The sequence below is a fragment of the Poecilia formosa genome, unplaced genomic scaffold (genome assembly GCF_000485575.1).
Source record: "Poecilia formosa unplaced genomic scaffold, Poecilia_formosa-5.1.2 Scaffold12, whole genome shotgun sequence".
Taxonomy (NCBI): Eukaryota; Metazoa; Chordata; class Actinopteri; order Cyprinodontiformes; family Poeciliidae; genus Poecilia; species Poecilia formosa.
Window position 1 is genome coordinate 3027562 of NW_006799951.1, and position 24683 is coordinate 3052244.

At 39.0% G+C, this 24683-nt stretch overlaps 2 protein-coding genes across 2 annotated transcripts in view; both read left to right on the top strand.

Annotated features, from left to right (window-relative positions):
* Positions 1-3649: 3649 nt before the first annotated feature.
* Positions 3650-6539, top strand: nkx1.2la (NK1 transcription factor related 2-like,a). Its single transcript, XM_007545468.1, has 2 exons — positions 3650-3836; positions 5958-6539. The coding sequence occupies exons 1-2, from the start codon at positions 3650-3652 to the stop codon at positions 6515-6517; spliced, it is 747 nt and encodes a 248-aa protein (XP_007545530.1). The 3' UTR covers positions 6518-6539.
* A 10697-nt stretch (positions 6540-17236) lies between these two features.
* The window catches only part of LOC103133574 (carbohydrate sulfotransferase 15-like), an 18972-nt gene continuing 11525 nt past the window's right edge, over positions 17237-24683 (top strand). Inside the window, exon 1 of the mRNA XM_007545372.2 lies at positions 17237-17432. The gene's annotated coding sequence lies outside the window, so the exon portion shown is untranslated. The remainder of the gene's footprint in view (positions 17433-24683) is intronic.

Here is a 24683-nt window from a genome sequence, read left to right on the forward strand (position 1 = left end):
CTGATGGGAATGTCATTAGTGGTCCAGATGTTTGGTCGCATTCCAAAGTGTGGGGGAAATTAGAAGTGAAAACGCAGAGGGAAAGTCACCAAAATCATCAGGCTTCACTGGAAGAATGTTTGTTGTCAAAACACAAATTTCCTGTTCATCTCTCTCTTATCAAAGGCAGTCAAACACGGTAAAAAAGAACAACGGAAAATAGCTACGCTATGAAAAAGAAAATCAGCAGAATTACCTGTTTCAGATGAAATATCCTTCCTTAATGATTGACCTGGCTCCTGTTGCTCTTTTGTTTGAGCCCCATTTCACAGGAGAGAGGAGGAGGCTCTGCTGGAGCCCCAAGAAAACAATGAAGACAAAAGTTGGAGAGCACGACTGCGACTCATAATCTTGCTCCTGCCATTAGACAAATTATCCGATGTTTAGCAGCATCCATGGGAAGTGGCTACTTTATTGACCCCAGAGGGGGGTCACTGAATGGAAGTGTGTCTCTTCGGCTCCCTGCTGTGTTTGACAGTGATCTCTCCTCTCTGAAGTCTCTCTACGGCTCAAGCAGACCCCAGAGCTGCTGTTCCTGCTCTCAGAAGTCTACCTGCAGGCCTCTTTGTCCTCTGGGCTCGTCCTTTTGTCCCGCTGACCCACGCAAACAGATGTCCGGCCGCTGGGCTTTCTCGCAGGAAGTTGTAAACCTCCAGCGTGCAGCGGGCTCCTTTCATCTGGAGGGCCCACAATATACCCATGCAGCTGTGATAGACATGCAAATGGTGGCATGCAGGCAGGCCTTTGGTGGAGATTTCAACAAAAGTTTGACTATGCACCTACAGACTGTACAATGACAGGGGGGGCAATGAAAGCCGCATGTAGATCAGCAGCAGAGCAATCACACAAAGACAGGAAACTGTGAGGGAGGTTTCTATTACCCTGTAAACATGGCTGCATCCTCCATGTTTCCACCGCCACAAACTGCAAACACAGTTCCTTTTTTTTTACTTCTGCTTTCTTCTCGATCTGATCCTCAACCTTGATCTGAACCTACTAAGACATGGCTGCACACCTGAAGTGAGACTGCATTGATCTGAGAAGGAGCCAAAAGAGCTGTGTTAACTCTGGAGGAGCTGCAGAGATCCACTGCTCATGAGGGAAAGGCTTTTGACAAGATAACTTATATAAATATGGCCTTAATAAAAAAGAGGGGGAAGGCCCACTGTTGAGATAAAGCCAAGGTTAGTCATGGGGGAACAGCAAATATGAAAAAGATGCTCAGATAAGACATAAATAGATTGATTTTGGCGAACAATTAAGTTTTTTTTTTTTTTTTTAATATTCTGATTTTCTGAGACAATGAATTTTAGGTTTTTTGTTATCTGTAAGCCTTGATCACTGTGCATATTTAAAAAAATAAATTAATCAGAGAGGTAAGAAAGCACCAACCCCCCTCCCCACCCCCCAAAAAACAAACTTAAAAATAATTTTAAAGTCAATTCTAATATGAGAAAACTTTTGCTAGTCATTTTACACATCAGTGTGTTAGCAAAATTGTCCTGTAGGGTTTTTGTAGAGTTTGGAATAGAAAACTTTTAAATAAAATCAGTCTAGATTAAAATAAATTAAACTGAAAAGTGATAATTAACTGAAAATATTTTAAAAGGCCAACAATCGCTTCAAATTATCGTATTTGTGCTGCTGCGGATTACCTTTCAAGTCTTCAAAATGTCTTAGGCATCAGGTTTTATCTGTACTGGACACCTGCTTGAGGATATTGATTATGTGCTGGTTTCACCATTTTACCCATAGCCAGTTATCCAGTTTTAAACAGCACACTGGCCCTTTGTGCTGAACTCTCATCACAAAAACGTAGAAGCAGATTGGCTGTGAATTTAAATCAATTGGATTTGTAGAAAAAAGTAATCGGTTGCATTAGTTCTGTGGAAACGCTTTCACTCTTTGTGCGCTTTCTTTTGTGATGTTGGATGTGTAAATGCCCTGTTCTTTATTTCACAATTATTAAATATAGAAATTTTGCTCTTTGGATTTCCATGGCTTACATAACAACATAGAAAAATACATAACAACTCAAACAAATACCACAAACAATGAGGTACGCAGAATATGATTTATGCTCGAGTTTGACGACAACTCAGGCAAAGCCATAGCTAGTTCCTGTTATCCATGAAACATTACACAATGAAAAAATAAGTAGAGATTTAAACCTTAAAGGGTCACAGCAAACTGTGTCAAGTGCATGAAAGCAGTGTGAAGAGGCATTCATGTATGGAAGCAAAGACTCAAAATAGACAAATACATAAAATACATTTTGTAAAAATAAAGAAAGTCAAAACCTCTTCATGTGAATCATATAAAGAAAATGAAGTATGTCCAGGTCTGAGTGCCGTGATTTGTAATTTGTTTGGTGTTTCAGCTGACCTTACAACCTTCATCTCAGTATGAAGTCTGCTGCAGTCCGTCACATTTGACCCTGCAAATGTGACGGACCTCAGTTCTGTCCAGCTTTCCTCGTACCTGCTGAAGAAAAACAAACCCACAGCACGAAGCTGCCTTCATTATATATTAATAGCGCATTCAGGATCATAAGACATTAGGTTCTCACAACAGAACATTTTGAATATACAAAAATGTATTTTTGAAAACCCTAACTTTCCTTCTACTCCAGAAATTTGCAGGTAAGCCATAACAAAATATAAAACGGTTCAACAGGTATGAAAACTGTTTTGAACATACTATGTGAAAGGTTTGAGCGAAACAATGTTTTCCTGCCATGTGCCATGATCCTGGAATAATCTACAAAAAAATGCATTCAGCAAAAACAAAAAAAACAACCTTTTACACCCACTCAGAATTTTACAGATACCTTCCTGTGTTTTTCTTTCGAAGTTACTGTGTTTTGGATAGCAAAACTGTTTTACTGTTTATTGTGTATTTATAATTTGGATATGTGTGACTGGTATATTGGAAATTTCTTTAAAAGTTTATCTGATCTTAATGGGACTTCAAAGACATGTTAGTATTAATAATCCTCATTTTCAAAGTATGGAAAAGCAAAGTTTACAGTTTGCAATTAACACTATTACAACTGCAGTACAAAATAAAAAACACTGCAGTACTATATACATATATAAATATATATATATGTAGTAATTTTGCTCGATTAAAACATGTTAAAAGAGTCAAAGGTGCAAAGGCAGGACGATTCCCAATGAATCAAGAGCCATCTGCGCCCAATTTACATGCAGCTCGTCAATTATTGGGTTTAATGATATGGGTGATTATCATTGGACGCTTTGAGACCATTAGGTGGTCGTGTGAAACACTAATAGTGTTTGTGTCACGTGTCTGGTTGAGAGAATTGGGGGGGGGATGAGTCGGGGCTCACCCCCTTTAAAGACTGCGCACTGGTCATTTCATTCACGCTGCGAGACAGACTGACAGCAGCAGAGGGGAGTGATGTCTGTATTCTGAGGAGGAACCTCTCCAAAACCCGCTCCACATGAAGTTTGAGCACTGCAAGCCCGCTGCCAAAAGAAACGATAAGCTCATCTCCATGCGCGTAATTACGCACAGCAACCGCCTTTTCCGACATTCCAGGTCTTAAAAAAAAGCATCCAAGGATGATTATACCCGTGGAGCGATAATGATGTCTAGCCATAAGATTTCCTTTTCTATAGCTGATATATTGGATCCCAACAAATTCAACAGCAAAAGAGCAAACGAACTTCCCATCGCTAAGGAGAAGTTAACTGTGCCGGATGCAGAGGGGACGAGTTTGGATTGGACCAGCGCAGCGGCAAGAGACTTCAGGGATGAGCGCACAGATGCAGGTAAAGAAAACATCACATTTTTTCCACAAACAATTATATTATTTTAAGTTCAAAATACGGAGAGGTTTCCACAAAAAAATTAGTAAATTAAAAACGCATAAAATAAACTAAAATGAATAAAATAATGTTTTTTTTTTCCTTTTGGTTCTTCAAATTGAAATGAATTGAACCTAAAACGCAGGAAAGTGATTTGGTATCAGATTTGCTGTCATCTCTGGATGACCTTCCCTTAATTTCCAAAGCTGCGTTTCCTTTGGGGGAAGCCACAAAGGCTTGCTCCCAGAGCCCCCGCCTGTGATTGGCACCGGGACAGGCAGGCCAGATAATTGTTTAAATCGTCCCATTGAGGATGCCTCTGCGCGCTTTGATCGATATCCCATTACTGCTTCCTGCATATCTCCCTCCAGCACCTTGCAGGTACAAACCTCAAACCCCATCCATGTCTGATCCTAAATATCGTTCGATTAAAACTTCCTTTTAAATAGATGACATTTATCGATCCCCGCAGCAAATATGAAACTCCATTAGCACGTCACGGCTGGGGTGGCGGAGCTGGATTTAGACGGGATTTCTTTCCGCAACATGACATTTGAAGCGCAGGGCGCTTTATAAATTATTTAAGGATTAGTGACCAACTCTTCCTTCTCCTCTGAATGCAGCTTTACGCTCCACTGACCTCTGACCCCAAATCAAATATTTTTTAGATTAAAAATAAATAAATAAATAAAATAAAATCCTTGATATTGTAGTTAAATTTATCATAAAAAAAGACTTATGGAAGTTTCTCGGTATAATCATTTTTGTCAAGTTTAGACAGATTTCTAACTTATTAAGAGCTGTCCTTCAGCACCACAAAGCTGGACGGGGAAGGGGACGGGGGGCACACGCACACCATTATTTGAATCCAAGTTTTTCATCGCTGTTGCAGAAGCCTTGCACGTTTTTGATTATTTTTTTTAGTAAATTTAAAAAGGAAAAAAACAACAACTATATATTAAGAATCCCCTGTAAATTAAAAAAAAAACAACAAAAACAAACAAACTCTTACGTACAATCAGAATGCTTATTTGAAAGATTAATTTGCATGGTCAGAGTCAACTTAGTAAGTACTGAAACGGTGAAAAATAAAGATAAAACAAATGCAAATGAGTTGAAAAAAATTTGTGAATATCGATTTATTTTAGCAGATGAAGGAGTAAGAAATATGAAGGTTTGGGAGCTTGATGAACATTGTGTTGCATGCTTAAAATCTAAGAAAGGGAACCTATGTAGATGAGGAAAGGATCAGATTTATAAGACGCTGAGCAGATCCAGTTTCTTTCTGTTTTAGAGCAACATTTTCACACAGAATGAGCAAAAGTTCCAAGTCAGACTCATTTTCAAAACTTCAGCAAAATGTCACTACCTCAGCCAAAGATTTCTTTCCATCAGTCCTTCACTCTAGTTGTAGGGCTCATTTTTCTTGATTCACATTCATTCAAAAACTCAGTTTGTAGGCAAAGAACTCGTAAAAGTATTTTATGGGTTATTTTTACAAAAAAACAAAGATTTATGTTTTACGAAAATGTAACTTTTCGAGAGAGAACTGTGGCCCCGATGTCTCAGGATCCGAACTGCATTTCAAATGGCCCTGATACGTCGCGCCCACCTGACAACCTTCTGGAGGTGCTCCTGTATAAGGCAGCCTTTAAAACTTTGCTCTATAAGCGAAAGGCCAGTCAAATCCACTTTGCTTGATTGTGATTGTGAAGATTGTGTTAAATGAAAGTAAAGTGAAACACGCATGGCAAATTTGTTCTTGTTGTTTTTGATAAAACAACACAATTTGAGTTGGTATAAAAAATCACAACAATGTCCTTTATACCTCAAAACGTTATAATGCAACAGAAATCTATTGATTATAGGACGTGCAACTGTGCCTCTCTTTTTTTAAATTTAATGTCTTGTTTGCAAGTTTAATTTTTTTATGACCTTCCTTTGAGAATCTCTGTGGTCTTTTGTGTGATAATCAATATAAATAGGACATATTTTCTTTGGCTGGGCCTGCAATGTGGGGGTCCTTTCCCCCCCATTTTCCTCCCTTGGTGGCGCCACTGCGCTGACCTTATTTTGTCTTTACAGGAGAAGAGACAGGCGATGAAGACCCAGCAGTCCTTCCTGATCCCATTCTAACACGTTCCTCACGCGAGCGTGAGGACGCAGGCCGGAGAGCCGTGGCCACCCCGCGGGACCCATCACCGCACAAGCGGCGACGTGTTGACCAGGCGTGCGCCAAACCGCGACGCGCCAGAACAGCGTTCACATACGAGCAACTGGTGGCTCTGGAGAACAAGTTCCGCGCCACTCGGTACCTGTCCGTGTGCGAAAGACTGAACCTGGCTCTGTCCCTGAGTTTGACGGAAACGCAGGTGAAAATCTGGTTCCAGAACCGGAGGACCAAGTGGAAAAAACAGAACCCCGGGGCGGACAGCACCTTACAGACCGGCTCCAGCTCCCTGGTCAATGTCAGTCCAAACCCACCGTCCTGCAGCTCAGGCTCCGGCGTCTTCCACCAAACTTTCTCCAACTTCAGCTCTGGGAGTGTGATTTTCCACACAGCTGGTGGTGTTCCTCTTTCATCCACTAGGGGGCTCTTGCATCCCTTTATGCCAAGTGGATTCGTTCAACCTTACTTTAACTGACATAAAATAAATGAAGCTGACTCAGACTTTGAGCCAAGTCATTGTTTGAAATCTTTTCTTTTTTTATTTTTGGGAAAATATTTTCAGTACAGAAAATATTAATTGTTCATGGTATGCTAACCTTTTAAGGTTTCATTGATGTACAGTTACACATCCAGGATATTTAAATGTGTTGATTAAGGATTTAATTAGATGAAAATCGTGATGATGTATTTGAGTTGAAATATGAACCAATCTGAGTTCTTAGTTTTCACAAAAGCCTCTCCATCTGTAGTTGCTAACAAATCCCCCTTCTTTTGTTTTATTGCTCCAACTGAGGCATATCTGTCTATATTTTGAAAACTGACATGTTCGAGTTAAACTAAATGACATAAATGTAACTTTTCATAGAACAGTAAAAACATGCTTGCATGTGTGTGTGTGTGTGTGTGTGTCTGCTTAATACACCGTAAGAACATTTCAAAAACAAGCTGCTGTTCTGGAAAGACCTTGAAAAACATTTAGGTAAAAAAGACATAATGATGATACTTTGCATGGCTGACCTTGTCTAAGATCTAATTGTCTTATTTGTGGGGCTGATTTTTTACTTACTTTTTTCAGTATTAGACATAATAACTTGTGAAAGGAGATCTAATAGTTCACATGAAAGGTCTATTCTCTGGGCTTAGCTGCACAGACCTGTGGATCGGGAGGAGTGTCTATCTCCAGTGGTTACTGGGCCAGACGTGGGATCAACACTCCCATTACAAGTCAATACACACAGTCAGGATAAACAAGAGTCCATACACTTGTATATAATACCAATTTATATGTAGGCTCCACATAGAAGGCTGCCAGACCAGGATTTGAATCCATGACCTTTTCACTGCAAATGTGCAGCCCGGCACTCACCATTCAAGAGAAAATTCGTACTTTTCTGTGAGTTATCCAAACATTTCTTTGTCAGGTTTTGGAACGTACACTTGCCTATTAACAGGAGTTGTGAATTATCCAATGAAATAGCAGCAACTTTCTTCATTCAAACATCCACATATTCTGAAGAAGATTTGCAGATGTTCAAACCCAACATTAAAGTGGCAGGGAGGGATTTAGGTGACTTTTAATTGAGGATGGATGTTGGTGACACATGAGTTGGAAGGAGTATTTCAAAAACTGCTGACCTAATGGGATTTTCACATATAACCATATTTCATATCAGTGATCAGGAAAAGAGTAAATGGGAAAAAAAAATGTGAGGCTACTGTTCATACAGCCTAACTAAAATTTAACAATAACACATTAGAAAAAGGTCACTTTGTCTGATGAGTCAGGATTTCTGCTGTGGCTTTGGTCAAAATTTGGCATAAATAACATGAAAGTTTGGATCCATCCTGCCCTGTATCAGCAGTTCAGGCTATAGGCGGTGATGTGATGCAGCAGGAGATTGTTTTTCTTAACATACCTTGGGCCAAAACCAAACCAAACAAAATAAAAAAAAATAGCACTATGGAATAAGAAATGCACAAAACAACCTTAAAATCCATACATATCTTCAATGTTGACATTTTTGACTTTTCAAAGAGAGAGGCTGCACAAGACAGCACACAAGTACTCAGGTTTTAAACACCATTTCAGCTTTAGATGTAGCCTCCTTTCTTGTTTCTTTAATCCAGCTGTAAGATGTGCTTTCTGACACTCAAAAAGAAAAAAAACTAAAATATCTTTTACATTTTTTCTTTTAAGCACTATAAAGTTGTAGAATTTGCGAAACTTGTTTCTTTAAACTCTTTAAAGTCTGAAAAACCACCTAGAATAAGATTTATATTTGTTGGTTTGAGCTTCACTCAAAAGGCAACACTTTGGCCACCACCGGATAAAGTCACTTCCACGATACAACCACAGAGTGTCGCTGTTTCTTTGAATATAAAAATGTCATTTTCTTCTCTGTGTTCACAAACAACTGGAGTACAGTTGTGTTCTTTGTGATGTAGGATTTATTATGCTCATTATAAGAGATTTGATCTATCGATTTAGGATTTATTTTATGGACTCTTGAACCTTTTTATTATGTTTTGGTTATTGTGTATTTGCTTTTAAATGCTTGTTAGGTCCAGCTCTTTGCACATTTACACCATGACCCTTCCACTGTCCAATAACGGATTGAAGAGACCTCTGTGAGATGTTCAAAGTGTAAGTTATTTTATATAACCTAATCCCGTTTTAAATGTTTACACAGCTTCTTGTTCTTCATGACGTTGTTGCACAAATCTTCTCAAACAGATCAACTGAGGACTTTACAGAACAGCTGGTGATTACTCACTACTGGATTTAATTACATCAAATAGTAAAAAACCCTTATTGAGTATTTATGCCTCCTTGAATACTTGGAATTGTTGCAAAGTGCCAAGAGACAACATTCTTTGTGAACTGGCAATATATACATAAACTGGATTGAACTAACTTAAGGGGACTTCCGAAAAATTTTATTTATGGGTATCAGATTAAAAAGTGCTGGTTGCAAATACATGCTACGCTTACTTGTAGAGCTTTTTTTTGTGCAGTTTTTCATGCTGTCAATTAACAGCATTATTATATTGTATGCAATTCCAATTAAATACATTAAAGTGCGCTTTAGCAACATTTAAAACATGTGGAAAAGTTTAGGAAGACATTCTGCAAGACACCATATTACTCCACTCACGCTTTGTTTGACTGATGCAACATTTTACCCAACAAGCCAACAGAGTAAGACCGACAACAAGAGAGCAACGTTGATCCATGTTGTCCATCAGGAGAGGATCGGCTGATTTCAAACCTGTCAGCCAGCATCATTAGCTGACATTTTGGCAGTGTGTTGTGCTTTCATTTGTTTGACTCTCTGGTCTAGGAAGGCACCTTTCTCTGTATGTTGAGAAGGTGAACATCCTACTGATGGAGGTACTGTTTCTGGAGGGCAGACAAAAGTCTCCTGATATCACTCTGATTGTTAGATGGGTGTCAAGAAGCTTTAAATTGGAAGGAATTTTCTCACTTCTGTCAAAACTCTACACGTCTTCATGTCACTGAGGAGCTAGCATTCATTTCCCCCCCACCATTTCTCTCCTATTTCTCTCCTACATTCCTGACTGTCTCTATTTGTATCAACCCATACGTGCTTTCGCATACCGTCTTTGCAAAAGCTCACCAACTCACAGAATCAGCAAAGCAGCAAATATATAGTATCCCTCTGACGGCGCTCTCAGTTTTACACCGGCGCATGTAAATGTCTCCCCTTTGGTCCAGGGATATTTTTCACTGCATAAAGTCTGGAATGCAGAAGATTTGACATCCTGATCAATAGTCTTCGAAATCCAGCATGAGGAACTCACACCGTACTTTGGCTTCAGGCAGCTCTGACATGACAATACGATGAATAATTTTGCGGTGTTTTTGACGGGGTCCCATGGTCTTGGTGGAAAGGGTTAGCTTGTTTAAAATTCATGTTTGAGTGACTCTGCAGAGACAAGGTCACTACCGGGTCTGTGATGCATGCATGCGTGTGGGTGTGTTTGTGTATATGTTTTATGTTTTTTTTTGTTTTTTTTGTAAGTGCGTCTGAGTCGCCAGCGCATGGGAGGAAAATTCCATCTGTAGCCCCCGTTCTCTGTACTTACCCGAGTTGCAGGCTTGAATAAATAAAAGCAAGCAGAGGATTTCCTGGTATGTGTGGATGTTATCTTCAGCTGCGGTGGTCCACAGGGACTGGGCTCTTCTCCACGGAGGATCACAGGTCACAGGCAAGCAGAAAGTTGTACGGAGAGAAGAGTAGAAGTGCTTTGGAGTGAAAGGGTGAATAAAGTTTAAAGCTGCATGTAAATACCGGGAAAAGAGTCTGGCTCGATTGGCCCTTTGGGTCCCTAGAATTGTGCAAACCCAAAACTTTTAACCTGCTGCGGTCCGCACTGAGGGAAGCCAAGAGTAAAACCTATCACCTACTTTATAACAAAGATCAGGTAAATATCAAGTCTTAAGGCTGCATTAACAGACTTTATTGATACTCCCACATTAACTTGCTTCTTAAATACACAATTTTGACAAATATTGAATCAATGCAAGAAAAAAAAACCATGCAGAATTAGAGCTTATTATGTGACACTTTTGTTTCCCCATAATAATGGAGCAACTGCGGTCACTAATTTGAACATTTATGAATAATAAAAATTACAATGTTCTGGCTTGTTGGGGGCACTCAGGATCTTCCGTACTCTCAGAGAAGCAGAAGAAACCATTAGTTCAAAAGCAACAAAATGCCAGATTACAGTTTACAAATGAACTCATTGACAAACAGCTTTCCACTTTTGATGATTTTCTGCTCATGGCGGATAACAGTAATATTAAAATATTATCTCAGACCAATAAAAAAACATTTTTAATGCTAAATGTAGACTTAATGAAAGGTATCTTTAAGACCTGCTTATGTGTAATTTTCAAATCGTACTTTCAACCTAACAAATGAGCCTCATGAGAAATCACATTGACCATTCGTACTCTCAAAAGCACACACATCTACACTTGGATACACACATTGGTAGACATCTTGGGGTTAAGAGCCTTGCCCAGGGCGTCACCTTCCAACTGCAAGACGACAACTTTTCTAAACATGTACGTGACAGTGGTGGATAAAACAGCAACTCGGTGAATTCAATGTTCCTCTTCAGAGGGTTTTTCACTCTGTTGTCATGGAAACATTACCTTTGTCATTGCAACCTGACCTAAAAAGGGAAGAAATACATAAACTGCAAGTTCCTCATGTAAAAGCAGCATGAAAACGCATCCGCGTGTCGTACATACAACAGAGAACTGTAAATGATATAAACTAATTTGTGTACATTGGTGCAGACTGTAGAGCAGACGGTGGCACCATCACTTAGATTTGTTCTACAAACCAAGATGGCAACGGTTCAGATTTTTGCTCCTACGCCTCTGCCGCATATTTAAAAGTCTGACTCTTTCTCTCTGTACCGTGCAGTACGTGGGCTGCATTGTCCTGCTGTTTGTGCTCTTATTAGGGCGAGAAAACACTAACTTCACCATGCCGTATTACTTGGGTTATTGAGGCCAGTTTATGAAATAAGGCATGTTTCTAAAAAGCATCCTGGCCTTTATTCTCTCTTGTTTTCGTTTTTCAACACGTCAGCCCAGGTTTTTACTTTAGCATGTCAGCTCTTGCCAGCTTTCAAACAAATCTGAACTCTTTTATATCGACCTGTCTTGCTCTTTGAATGAATGGTTGTAATGCAGACAGACAGAAGGACATGGGTATCTTTAGAGTAAAAGCATATCCGTCAGACTTTGCAGATTTCCTGTTAAAGTTTTTGACATCCCTCTGAGATGTTTGTGGCTCATCTCATGCATACCCCCAGCACAGCAGGGGAGCAGTCAAAGCAGCAGGAGATAAAACTGATTCCTTCAGTGCCAGGCAGCATTTCAGGCTCAAAAGCATCAACTTGTAATGGTTTGTTGGTCAGCTATAGAAAGTGATTAAATGGGGTTAGCATTGCAAACTGAGACAGAAGCTAAGCTCTGTAGCATCTGTAATATAATAAACCTCAATAAACTGTTTATTATAAGCATTTTTCAGAAGAACCACATTAAAGCAACAGCAGTTCACCTCCCTAAAGCCAAATGTGTATCCTTCCAAATCCAAACACTCCTTTCGTATTGCCTACAGTCTATCTTCATTTTGGCATTTACAAGAAAAAATGCACCAAAATGAAATCACCACGTTAGCATCAAGTAAACATTCCTGTTTCTGTATTATGATGACACCATGCAGAGATTCTCAAATGTCTGCACACAAAAACTGTCAGCAAAAAAAAGACAGATAATATCAAAAGTATTTCCACTTTCAAAGTGTCATGTTGTTGCTGGGGTTAAGAGGTTTAAAAACAGAGAAAGACAAAAAAGGAGCTTCTGTAGCAAGTTTTCATGAGAGTGCACACCCTTAGCACCACAGAAAGAGTTAAGATGTCCATCCAAATCATCAACACAATGCTAAAAAAGCTAAGGTTTGTAACGACCAGTCCTGAGTTCAGAGCAAAAATTCGTCTGAAAATCCAGAGTAACCTAAGCAGCGCTATGGACAAGAAATAACCTCACCATTTGACATATTTAGAAAATCTTTGCAAGGCAAATCTTGTTAATTCCCTGTTTATTATGTGGATAAACTGCCACAAAAGAGGACTGGACATGGTTTTTCAGTCAAAGTGCGCATAAAGCGTAGAGTTCGACCAGGAATGAAAACATTTATGCAGATGTTTCTCTGTTTTTATATTTTTTTCCTAAATAAATGTGCTCCTTAGCCGACAAATAAGGCATTTGTGTCAAATTAAAGCTATTTTAACAGGATTGTAAAACTTAAGCCCTTATATTTTGTTTTGCTGTCAAATCAAGTCAATACTCTGATTTCTTCAGGTCATCTTTACCCAGCTGTATTGACTTTTTTATGCATTGTTTATAACATCCTTTTTAATAGACCAATTATGGTGCGATAGCTGAAATGTCTCTGTAAAGGGGAAGCACATTTCTAGGATAAAACCTGATTTATCTCAGTATAAATAGACCGGAGTAGTACTGAATGTGATTTAGAAACTTGAGAAGGAGTTTCTTTTTTCAGGGAACTTTTTTTGGAAAAAAGTTTGCACAAGAAAGTCTGGAAAATGCATGTTCTCTGCAAATGGTGTCTTCAATTAATCTGCGGCATGCCGTGCTATTTAAGCCGGTCCAATCCATGTTTCCCCTTCCCTCACAAACCTTTTGACTCCATGTGTTGTATTCTGTGGACGCGGGCCAAGGCAGACACGCTTATGATTACATGAGCTCTGGCAGAGGAGCTGAGCAGCACATAAAAGCTGATTTTCCAAGGAAGAGGCTTGAGTCAGTGGGTGAAATGAAGGGGAAATCCAGATGCTTGAATCCACTAAACCTTTATGTTGAATTCCTAAACTAAAGACTGGTTCTTGAATGCTCAATCTGAAAACCAATGTACAGTCGACCCATTAATATGTTCAGCCTTGAGCTGCTGGATATTTTACTGCAGTTCTCACCCCACTGTAACACGAAGGAGCTTTATTATCAGGGTGTCATAACAATTGGGTAAATCTGGGTTTTGACATACTCTGTGGTCAGAGAGTAAATCTCTTTCAGTTTGTGATTAGGCTTTCCCTCAGCGGCTCCATGTATGATTTTATCCTCCCTCTTCCTAACTCTGCCAGAAGTGTTGCTTCACACCGAATGCATTTGAAGGTCATCGGCGCTAATAACAGAGGAGCACAAAGAGTTTAGCAGCCTGCTAACAACACAGACAGAGAGTTGTTAATAACACGCTTTGTGAGAGTCAAGAACCGCAAGGCTGGTGGAGAAACTGCTCAGGGATTTGGTGACAGGTCAGGCAGCGTGTTGAAATCTGGGCAATCAGCAGCGAGATTGTTTGTGCGCTATGCTTAAGAGTATAGAATTTCTTGTGCAAAGTCGAATTGAAGTTACGCAGCGTGCAAACATGCAGGAATCTTCCTCACCACCTCAGTTACTTTGGAGTCTTTGAGAAAAAAACAGATTAGGTTGTGAAACTGTTCACATTTTGTCTCGTTATGACCTCAAACCTCTGTGTGCTTTGGAAGGATTTTACGTGAGAGGCTGACAAGCAAAGGACAAAGGATGCAAATAAAAATCTAAAAAGTGTGTTGTGCTCTATTGTTTGTTACCACTGTGTAAATACTACATATAGCCATCATTATCTTTAGTTATAACAGTAAGTGTTTGACAGGGTTGTCGGGTTTTAAAGTGGATCCAAATGCAGACGAGGAGAGGCAGCAAGTAGGTGATGAAAACTGATGAACAAAGATATACAAAAATCACAGGGAAATGAGGGAGCCAGAGCAGAAGAAAAACACGAACCAGGAACATAAAGCCGGCAAGGTACTGACGGGGAAATAACGGGATATAACAGGAGGTACCAGCCGGGAGTGAGAGGAGAAAAGGTGTATAGAGAGAGAAAGTAACACAGGGGGCAAAGGAGAGTACACTGGGTACTAGGAAATGAATCTCACATAAAAGAATAAAAACATAGCCACATAAAAAGTTATGGTGGGCCGAACTTGGCCTTGAGTTTGACACATGTTTTAGAGGATCTAGTGCTCACGTAACATTCTCTAGTTGGTGGACAGACTGGTTGCTTCCTCGTTGAAGCTCTCCTTTAGGCTCTGGGTTTCTTACCTGGAAAACCTCTATTTTAAGTCGTTGCATGGAAAATCCATCCCTGGAACCTCTTTTTCCAAGGTCAGACTTGAAAGACAGCTTCTCCAACAAATAAAAGTCTCCCTATAGTTTTATTACATGTTGAGATCAACCAGAATGACTCTGTCTAAGGCTTTATGCGAGTCGTTGCAACTTATAGATCCTACCGCCTTCCAGACTGGAGATCCGCACACAAGGAACAGCAACTGAACAATCACCAACCTTAAAAGGTTACTGCTTTATCTCTGGACTAGCAAAACGTGAAGAAAACAATCAAATTAATTGAGAACAATATAAATATTCTTATATTTATGCTTGACTCTCTGAAGCAAAGTTTCACATAGGGAAATCCAAAATATCTGATGTGGCCGGAAAACGTTTGGCGTAACCTTTAGATTCATTCAGAATGAAAACCTGCGAAACATCCACGACGATCAAAACAAATTCAGCGACTGTTAACACCCAGAGACGCGCAACTGGGATCCCAATCAATTTACCGAGAACTGACAGCAATTACACTCATGCTCTCATGCACATGGATACACTCTAAAGCGAGGCAAGTTTATTCAAATGTGACTTATCTTTATTTAGCAGCAGCAGATTCCCAGGGCGCGCTCTTTCACGTGTGTGAAAGGAATCATTTTGCCTCTTTAAAGCCACAAATGGTTGGAGCTCCAAAGATTTATATGGCGGCGGCTTTTAACATTTCATTTCATCTTCCTTTATTTTTCTGTTTACTCCCTGCAAGAACCAGATGTCATGACAAATGGGTGTAGAGTCCGCTAGAGACAAGGGAATTAATTTCCTTCCTGTAAAGAAGAGGAAACGTGTCATCGACTTGAGAGGCCTGTATTATGTGGGATGTGCACTCCAAGGTTTCCATTTTTTGCAAGACAGCTTTTCTGTCTGTGCCAAATCTATATTTGCTGATAAGACAAGAATGTATTTGAGTTTGCTACTCTTTAGCAGAAATTCATGCCTGATGTCAAAAATAATGTGCGTAGTTGGAGATCATTCAGGGCATGGGAGGAATATTTGATCATCCACTCAAGTAAAATAAAAACATCTGAGAGTCGGATTCTTTGCCACAAGATGTGGGAATTGCACTGTTGTTTTGACCAGTGGATACAGTTTAATTAATGTAATAACATGCGTGAGCATGGGCCTACACCTGACCAATTTTAACACATTTTTGAGTAAGACTGATGACAAGTAGAACTGCACCAAAATGAAAATTTGGGTTGATATCAATATCCGATATTAATAATGCTGCTGTGGCCGAAAACCGATGTTTGCCGATCATATATTATAAATATAATGTTATATTATAAATAAAATATTTCTCTACCATTCTGAAAACTTTAAAAGGAACTAGCAGAAACAGATGGCATCGAGATGAAAATAAATATTGGCTGTTCATATCAATGTAGTTTTATTTATCGGACTGATAACAGTTTGTTTAAAAATGACCAATGTTGGCCAACACTGATGTGCTGATATATTGTGCATTCCCAATGAAAAGTAATGAAAAATATATCTAAGCTGCCCTTATTATCATGTATTGAGTCTTCAAGTAACAATGAAATATAGGTATCTCATAAAGATGGGCAAGTTCAGCAGAATAACAGCTTGTGAGCTGTCTCTAGGAATAAAGTAGAAAAACAGGAACATTTGGTATATGTTACATTTTTGAAGTTTCTCCCCACTTTCCCTACTAGTTTATAAATTATGGATAACGTATTCTTATCAAACCAATATTTTTTTTATACTTTTACCTTTTTGTCTTTCTTTTGGCTTTGTTGTTTTGTTTGTATTTCCTTCTAATTCATGTGAAACACTTTGAACTGCCTTGTTGCTGAAAATGTGCAATATAAATCAAATTATCTTATTTGTCCTTACTGTTTCCAAATCAAAACTCTAAATTTGTCTTCTTTTAACACGCTGGTTGCATAGTTTGGGGCAGGATATTGACCAAACCTCTTTAGCAAATGCCTTTGCACCTGAACATAATTCTTCAGATCAGGCTTCCTTTGCTTTGTGAACTAGTCTATGGCAAACTCTGATGTACCGCATACTCTCTCAGTGTTCAGCTAATAAAGTCTGCTGGAGCTCACCAGGGATAAAAACTGGACCAGTATGAGAAAGCGTCTCCCCAAATAAACTTTAACAAGCACCCCTTTTCTCATCCAATACTTTTCAGTGTGAGTAGATGGGTTCGTTATGAAAAACAGTAAACGCAGATTTATTTACCTTCATTTTTGTGCGTATTTACTTTTAAAATATTCACCAACACGACAGCCTAACGGTTTGGAGAAGCAGCATCAAACTCTGTCTGATTCTCGGTGAAAGAATGCATTTCAAACATGAAACCCATTCACGGAAATCTCCCACATTATTATTAGATGTTCCGCTTGTTCTTCCTACGCTGCTCCTTGCGCCCTCCCCGCCTCGCGCTCTCTCCGCCTCCCCTCCGAGCTGCGCGCGGCAGACCTCGGAGCGCGCAGTCTGATGGAGACGCTCCTGACGTGACGTCGCAGCCCGTTTCGCCGTTTGCCCACACTAACACGGATCGCACTGAGGATAGGCGGACTGTATCTTTACCGTCAGTTCAAATTGGGTTAATCACATGAAAGCGGCTGCATAAAATCGACTCAACTCCAATGTGAGTATTTTCTTGTTTTAAATCACGAACAGGGACAATGTATTTTTTCCCAGCTTAAATTTGGAGTTTTGATTTTTTTTGTTCTTTCTTTTTGAAAGGAGCTTGGGGGATAGAAAAACATTAAGTACCTGATTTTTAAAACGGCTACCCGATTTATTATTATTATTATTTTTTGTTATTTAATAGATTATGAGTAGAAAGGTAATTATTTTGTATGTAGTTTAGAGGGGATTAATCACCTACGTACTGCATCGTTGCAAACTGATCAAAGGTGAGCTACGCGCCTCCAGTTCTGTTTAAAAGCAAGTCCTGGTTAAACTGTTTCCAGTTCTGAACAGCTGGAGAATATCTCTGTGACATTTCTCCAGGGGGTAGACTTACTGGAGTTCTGTAACACGCAAACAGCTCTGTTATGAGTCAATTGTAAGCAGTGGACAATATCCATTTTTAATACTTTCCTACACATACACATGTAAAAACTATATGTTGCTGTTGTTTCTTTATTATCTGTGTGTCATTTTGGACATTTGCGGTGTTCTTATAAATTATAACAGTGTTTTTTTTTTTGTTTTGTTGTTTTTTTGTTTTTTACAATGACAAACAATTGCCATTCTTTGCCAAAATAACATTATGGAACAAAGAGATTCATCAGATCTGAAGGACCCAGCACGGTCGGATCGATGCCACAGTTGATGCACGCTCACGTGGTTGCAGGACATTAGTTTTAGCATACACCCCACTGAGCCTAGCTTCTGTGAAACCCTTCCCGTTGCACTGTCCATCAAGGTACTTTATCATGATGTGTGGTTTACAACAGTGTAGTAAACACAGTGATCGTGGAAAGAAGAACAACTACTATGAGTTCACAAGTTTGGAGAAGAAGGAGGAAATAGTGACTGACGAGCTGCAGGACGTCAGATACTTTCCGTGTTATTGGAAGCCAAAAAAAAGAGCTTCTGACCAGAACAGAGCAGGGGGAGCTCAGTGTTTTGGTCCAACAGTTGGCCCTTCTTCAAGGCCTCGGACAATTGTTCCTTAAAACTATCCACCCTGCTCTCTGAAAAACCGTCTCTGGAAGTCTGGAAGAGTACTTGAAGCTGTTTTCCACACTAACCAACATGTTAGTTCTGACCAATCACACAATACACTTCGCCTGGACAGGGGGCCAAAAATGTCACCAAGAAGTTGTGGCAAGAAAGGGTGACGACAAGAGGCTGAGGACAAAACTATTCAGTTTTTGTCACACAATTGCAACAATGGGAACTGCAGAGCCACTGAGCAATGAAAAAAACAAAAACTAATGCTTTTCAAATGATTTCCATACACAAAGATATTTATATTGCTTGTTCTTGAATCAGAAAATATTCATTTTTTTTGTTCTTCCAAAGGTTGACCTGTAAACTTTAGCTTATTCAGCATCCATCCGCTCGGGCTCCAAACTTTACAGTTAAATGTATCAGATGCTCTACCCTGTACATCCAGTCAGCATTGCTTTTGCTTTTTTCTACTTATTTCTCCTTTTGCCTCTGCTATATTAAATTCATTAGACTCTGCAACATTGTTTTCACCAGATTTTTCCCACGATTTCCAGTTTGCCAGAGTCTCCCATCATCCATCACTAATAGCCATGCCTTTCTGGTACAAAAATCTGATTGTGTGTGGGGGGGAGCCACACCTCAGCTGCAGTCAGTCGGACATGTTTCAATATTTAGAACTGAATCTGGAGACCAGCTGGTTGTGTGAAATAAACACTGAAGAATCACAGGTTGTGGCAACAAAGATATTTTTTAAGTCTTTCACATGACTAAAAAGTAAACAAGTTAAGGCTGGAAATAGCAATGGAATGGAATAAAGGATTGGCAGCATCAGCGTGGCAGTGTGACCGTTTATCTCTCTGATTTATACTCGTTGCAGTCACTCAACTAAACACCAGATGTCGATGTTGAGCGGACAATCCTGGGATAGAGCAGAAATGGAGGCAGCAGAAGAAGAAGAGATAGAAGGAAATCCTGTCTCTTTTATATAAAAAAAGAAATAAATGTATGAATATTTATTATGAATTTATATATGAATAGATACATATGAAATGCACCGAAACTTATCTTTGCATTTTTGGACACAGTGAAACGAGATACTTGCGCATGCCAGAAAACAAATGACTTATTTATACTTGTTTACAAGTATCGCGTGGCCTATCAAATGTATCTTCATATAGTGTTACTGTCTGACCCTGTGGTCACTTTCTCCCTCTTCCTCCACTGCTGAGGCCCTGACAGGTAGGCAAGTGACCTTTCCACAGTCCCACCCTTCTGGACTGGACTTCCAGTTCAGCTTCTAAATCACTCAAGTTGCCTATTTACTGACAGCTTGAGGGGGAAAGAGTTGACCCTTAATGTAATGGAACAGTGAGACAGATCCAGAGGGGGGAGTGACAGCATCTGTTCACAGTCCATAAGTCTTCACACACCTAAGTTAAACTTCAACTGCACCTCGCCCTCCAGCATATTTGGTCCGCTGGGTGGAGAGCCTTTATACAGAATTTGTGGAACAAATGCCTAAGCTGAAAAGCTGTCAAAGCAGTGCTTCTCTTGGCAGGGCCTTGTGTAGAAAGGCTTATATAACAGGGGAGCTATGATAAAAAAGAAGGAATAAATTGTGCCAAATTAGATTGTTTGGGCTGGATGCTGGGATCCACCACAAATGGAAGTAAGAGATTCTTTTAAAAAAAATATAATATAAAAAATAACATTCATTAGGTGCTGGAATGTGGGAGAGATGAATGATTTAGAAACATGATGGCAATGTCCCAGAGCTTCAGGACAGTAACTTTTTACCAGAGATTGCGTCAATAGCCTTGGCGCATCGCTGTCTTATTTCAAATATGAACACTTTGACAATCGATGGAGATACGGTTTAAACAAACTTGGAAAACAATTTGCAATTTGATTAAATTATATGTGATATCTGAATGTTTTCATGATTATTTGATCTTATCAGTCATCAGAGAAAAGCTGAAACACAATGGTTAAGACCATAGGTGCTGTGTTTATGGGGCTGAAATCTAAGAGTTTTATGAATGTGAGAGGTTTTTTTTATACATCTGCAGGGTCACATTTTGCAGCACTGTTTCTCTAAAACCATCACAGATTTTATTTGCTTGATTTGACTTAAATTCAGATGACTTTTCAAATTGTTTAAGATAACATAGCTGCACTATCTTGACTTAAACTGCACGTACGATTAAGTCATTTCATACTGGTTAAACTAGAAGTGGTACTATAATTATAACGCTGCAAGGAGGAGTCATGGGCACATAGAAATATTTTCTGTTATATCAAGAAGTACTTCAAGTAAAACATTCTTCATTCTAGACCTGCAGCTACAAGTCTTGCTTTAACGGCAACACATTACAAAGGAAGCAAAACTTAAACTGTTCTAACAAGTTCTTTCAAGGGCTGACCCAATGTACTCCTAAAAGAGAGATGTAACTCTGTACATGTGTGCAGGTCACTGTTGCTCCCACACTTATCCTGCACATGTGCACCACTGTGGTATTTAAGCAGCTTCTTCTGTAATATCACAACAAAGAACTATGAGAACATTGCTTAATGCAACAGTACTCCATACTTTCTGCACTGAGTCACTCTGTGCAAAGAGTCAAACTGCCTGCATAAACCCATTTATGATTATTTTGACTAATATTTATCTTTGCACTCGTCGGGGGACAGTTCAAATTCCATGGCCAGATTGTTAAATGATCCATAAACACGGAATAGCATCCACTGAAATTTGTGAATTCCACACTTTTGTTGCCAATACACATTCAGGGGAATCCCATTACTTTAAAATCTGCACCATATCCCCTTAATTTCTTCTGTTTTAGATGTTAGAATTGTGAAGATCCTTCATTTATAATTCTTCTTTGATTTTGCACTTGGTTCATTTAGCTTCTGCTCTATTTTTACCCAGAGTTCTTTGAGAAATTGCCGTATAGAAAAGGCTGTTAGTGATCAAAACTAACATTAAAAAAAAAAAAACAGGACAGCCCTCATAAATCCATCACTCTGCACTGCCCACCCAGACTGACACAAGATCTGCCATATGTATTCGCCCAACGCTTTCCCTTTACCTCCAACGTAATGTTTCACTTTAAAGTAACACTGAACCAGATGACACGTGGCTATAACAAAAATATTTGAATGCTTATGTATAAACTGGCACGCACAGATGCAAAATCTACTTCTACTTTTACAAACACCGTATCTGTGCTCCAGATGTCACTGTGGACTGTGGTTATAAATAGTTAATATGACCCTTTGTAAGGCTTGTGTCCATTTTGTTGAGACTGTACTTTTGTGCTTCAATAGCCAGTTAGTTCAATAGTCTGAAAATCTACACTAAGTTTTTATTTCTTCTCTCTCTCTCTCTCTTTGTGGAGAGTGAAAAGAGATTGGAGCAATAATCCAGCACGGAGCGATGGATTAAGGTGGTTTCCTGAGCTGTTTGTGCTCTCAGGGCAGTTTGAGATTTCCTGTAAAAAAAAAAAAAAGAGATTTTTGTTTTTTCATTTCTTTCACATTACTTTAACTTTTGATGAATTTCCAGTCCACACAGTAAACATTTTATGATTACCTCAGTTTTCTCATGTATCTTTGTTTGGCCAGTCTGCTTTCCTTTTGTAGCGTTAGAAATTTTGTTTTGCCTCCCACTTCCATGGTCTGCAGCCAAGCTTCCGTCACACAATGTACTGTAACGGATCAAGATGTGCTTACATAGCTGTAAACATAAGGACGTGATTTAAACATTTTTCAAGTGAGGCAGGGGAGTGCATGTGTGTGACTGTGCAGAGTGCTGGCTCTGACTGCCTCTTCTGTTTAACTAACAGAGATCCTCATGAGAAACCCTTCACATTCTGAGAGGTTTCAGTCCTACCGATTTGTGATGCACAGTATTTGTGTCGGCAAATCCTCATTATCAGTCCCATTTTTCTGCTGTCTAGGAAGGATGAGATGCGCATCGTGTTATCATGAGTGCAAGATGGAGGTTCAAATATATAATGAGATCGCTTGTGTCCATTTTTCCCCCGCCTTGTCTGCATACGATTAATCATCGTGCAGGACTTTAACTTCCCATTTATTGTCATAGCTAGCACCCATCTTAACAACCAGTACATATACTGCTAAATTAATTGTCAAACTAATGTCCATTGTCAAGAACTATGAGCATATTCTTCCTTTCCTATGCAGAGGAGAACCAAACCCATATTGATCATTAGTTTAATTAAAAGGCCAGTTCCAAATCACAGCTTTAGAGTCTGAAGATCCACAGCTGATTAAAAATAACGAGGACCATCATTTTTCTATTTTACAGTTGCAAGCTACTGATATGGTGTTATTACTAATAATTAAATGGAACCGCGGTTTGCGACATTTGATGAAAAAAAAAATACAAATCAATAGTTCAAAAACAATCCAATTAGGCCCATCTACAGCTGAAACCACAGTTAGCAAACACCATATAAAAAGACATGAATTTTTTTCACACTGTCTGATGTGAAATCAGAATAAACTTTTCTGCTCTTAGGTCAAGTAGGATTACAGAGAGTTTTTCCTAATTGCCAAATGCCAGAAAATGAGAGAGAATTTTTTGAGGTTATTTTGATTTATTTCTTCAAAAGTCAAAAGTTTAAATACACTTCATTAGTATTGGTACCATAGCCCTTATACTGTATGACTTGGGTCAAATGTATTTGTTTTCCTTCCACAAGCTTCTCAAAGTAGTTGGCAGGAATTTTGGCCCATTTCTCCTGACAGAACTTGTGTACCTGAACCTTGTTTGTGTGCTGACTGGGTCACACATGCATTTTCAGCTTTGCCCATTAAGGCTTGATAGGATTCAGATCAAGTCTTTGTGATGGTCTCTCCAAAACAGTGACTCCAAGCAGCACTCTGGAAAATGATATTAAGGCATTTAGATTTAAATTAGGCTATTCAATTTGAGGATAGCAAGGGACAAAGATAAAAAAAAATGTGAATAAAGGCTTGAAAATCAGAAGGGTTGTTGTTCCAGCAGAACCGTGACCAGAAAATGGCTGGTTGCCAGAAAGATTTTAGCAGCATCCAGAACAAAATGGTCCCAAAATCATAGTAGCAAAAAACAAAAACAAAACAAACAAAAAAACAAGTCCAGTGGGGAAGAAAAAGGTGCAATGCAAAAAACAACTCCAAAATATGAATGAAGTGCACATGAACAATAGAGTTCATGTTTGTAATATGTAAGGAGAAGCTACTCAATGTAGTGTGTGTGTTAACTTGAGTTCTTATAAGAATATCATCAAGCAATTAATGAAATGTAATTTGTTGCTTTATGGTGTTGAAGTTATATAACGTAATGCCCTTAAGATTTTGTCATTTCTTTATCTTTAGAATACAAAAAAATCAAGTGAAAATGTCCAATTTAATCTAAAAATAAAATAGTTGCTTCTCATCTTGACTTTGATTCCACATCAATCCAGATGCCAAGTCGTTTTAGGACATTATTGTTTAATGCACAGGAGTGCAACGTTTTATTTTGTTTTAGGTTTTTGATCTGACTTTACCTCATGCCCATCTTTTCTTTTCTTCATGTCACAGATCAATTTTCATACTAAATAAATCCCAGGGTTATATCTCATGCTCATTCTTCAACTGCTCATCCCAACATATTGTGTTTTCTCTCCCCCTGCTTTATGCTTTGTTATAGAAAATGTTTCTCTGATATTTTAGTTAGTTTTGTTTGTAGGATGTAAAGATGTTGAATTTAGGATTACAATCAGAGACACCTCCACTGTAAAAAGTTGAAGTATTCTATTATGAGTGGGTTTCGGTGTCATTTCAAGGAGGGCATTTCTGTCCACTGATATTTCATTAAATCAGGTCCTTAGTACCTCTAGAAGGATCAGAAATAAGGTCTCCTCCCAAGCCCAGCAGCTATCCATACAGGCATGAGGATATTTGCATGGATTCCTGATAAATCTTCCCTGAGCTATCCCATTATGACATCTGCAGATGTGTGTAACCACTTTCTATGCAACTTTTCATAACTTTTATCAACTTCCTTATCACATATGAGTTCAGATCTGGCTTAAGTAACTCAATCATTACAGTTGTCTCCAGGGGTGAAAGTAGTGACAAAAGTGAGACCTAAATTCTGAACATCATGGCATGGAGTGCATCCCAGTTTTCCATGTCTAGCATATAACCATTCATTTTA

Coding starts and splice junctions, on each gene's coding strand:
- nkx1.2la (XM_007545468.1), top strand. CDS start 3,650: ATGATGTCTAGCCATAAGATTTCCTTTTCTATAGCTGATATATTGGAT. Junction 3,837..5,957: donor GGATGAGCGCACAGATGCAG/GTAAAGAAAACA, acceptor TTGTCTTTACAG/GAGAAGAGACAGGCGATGAA.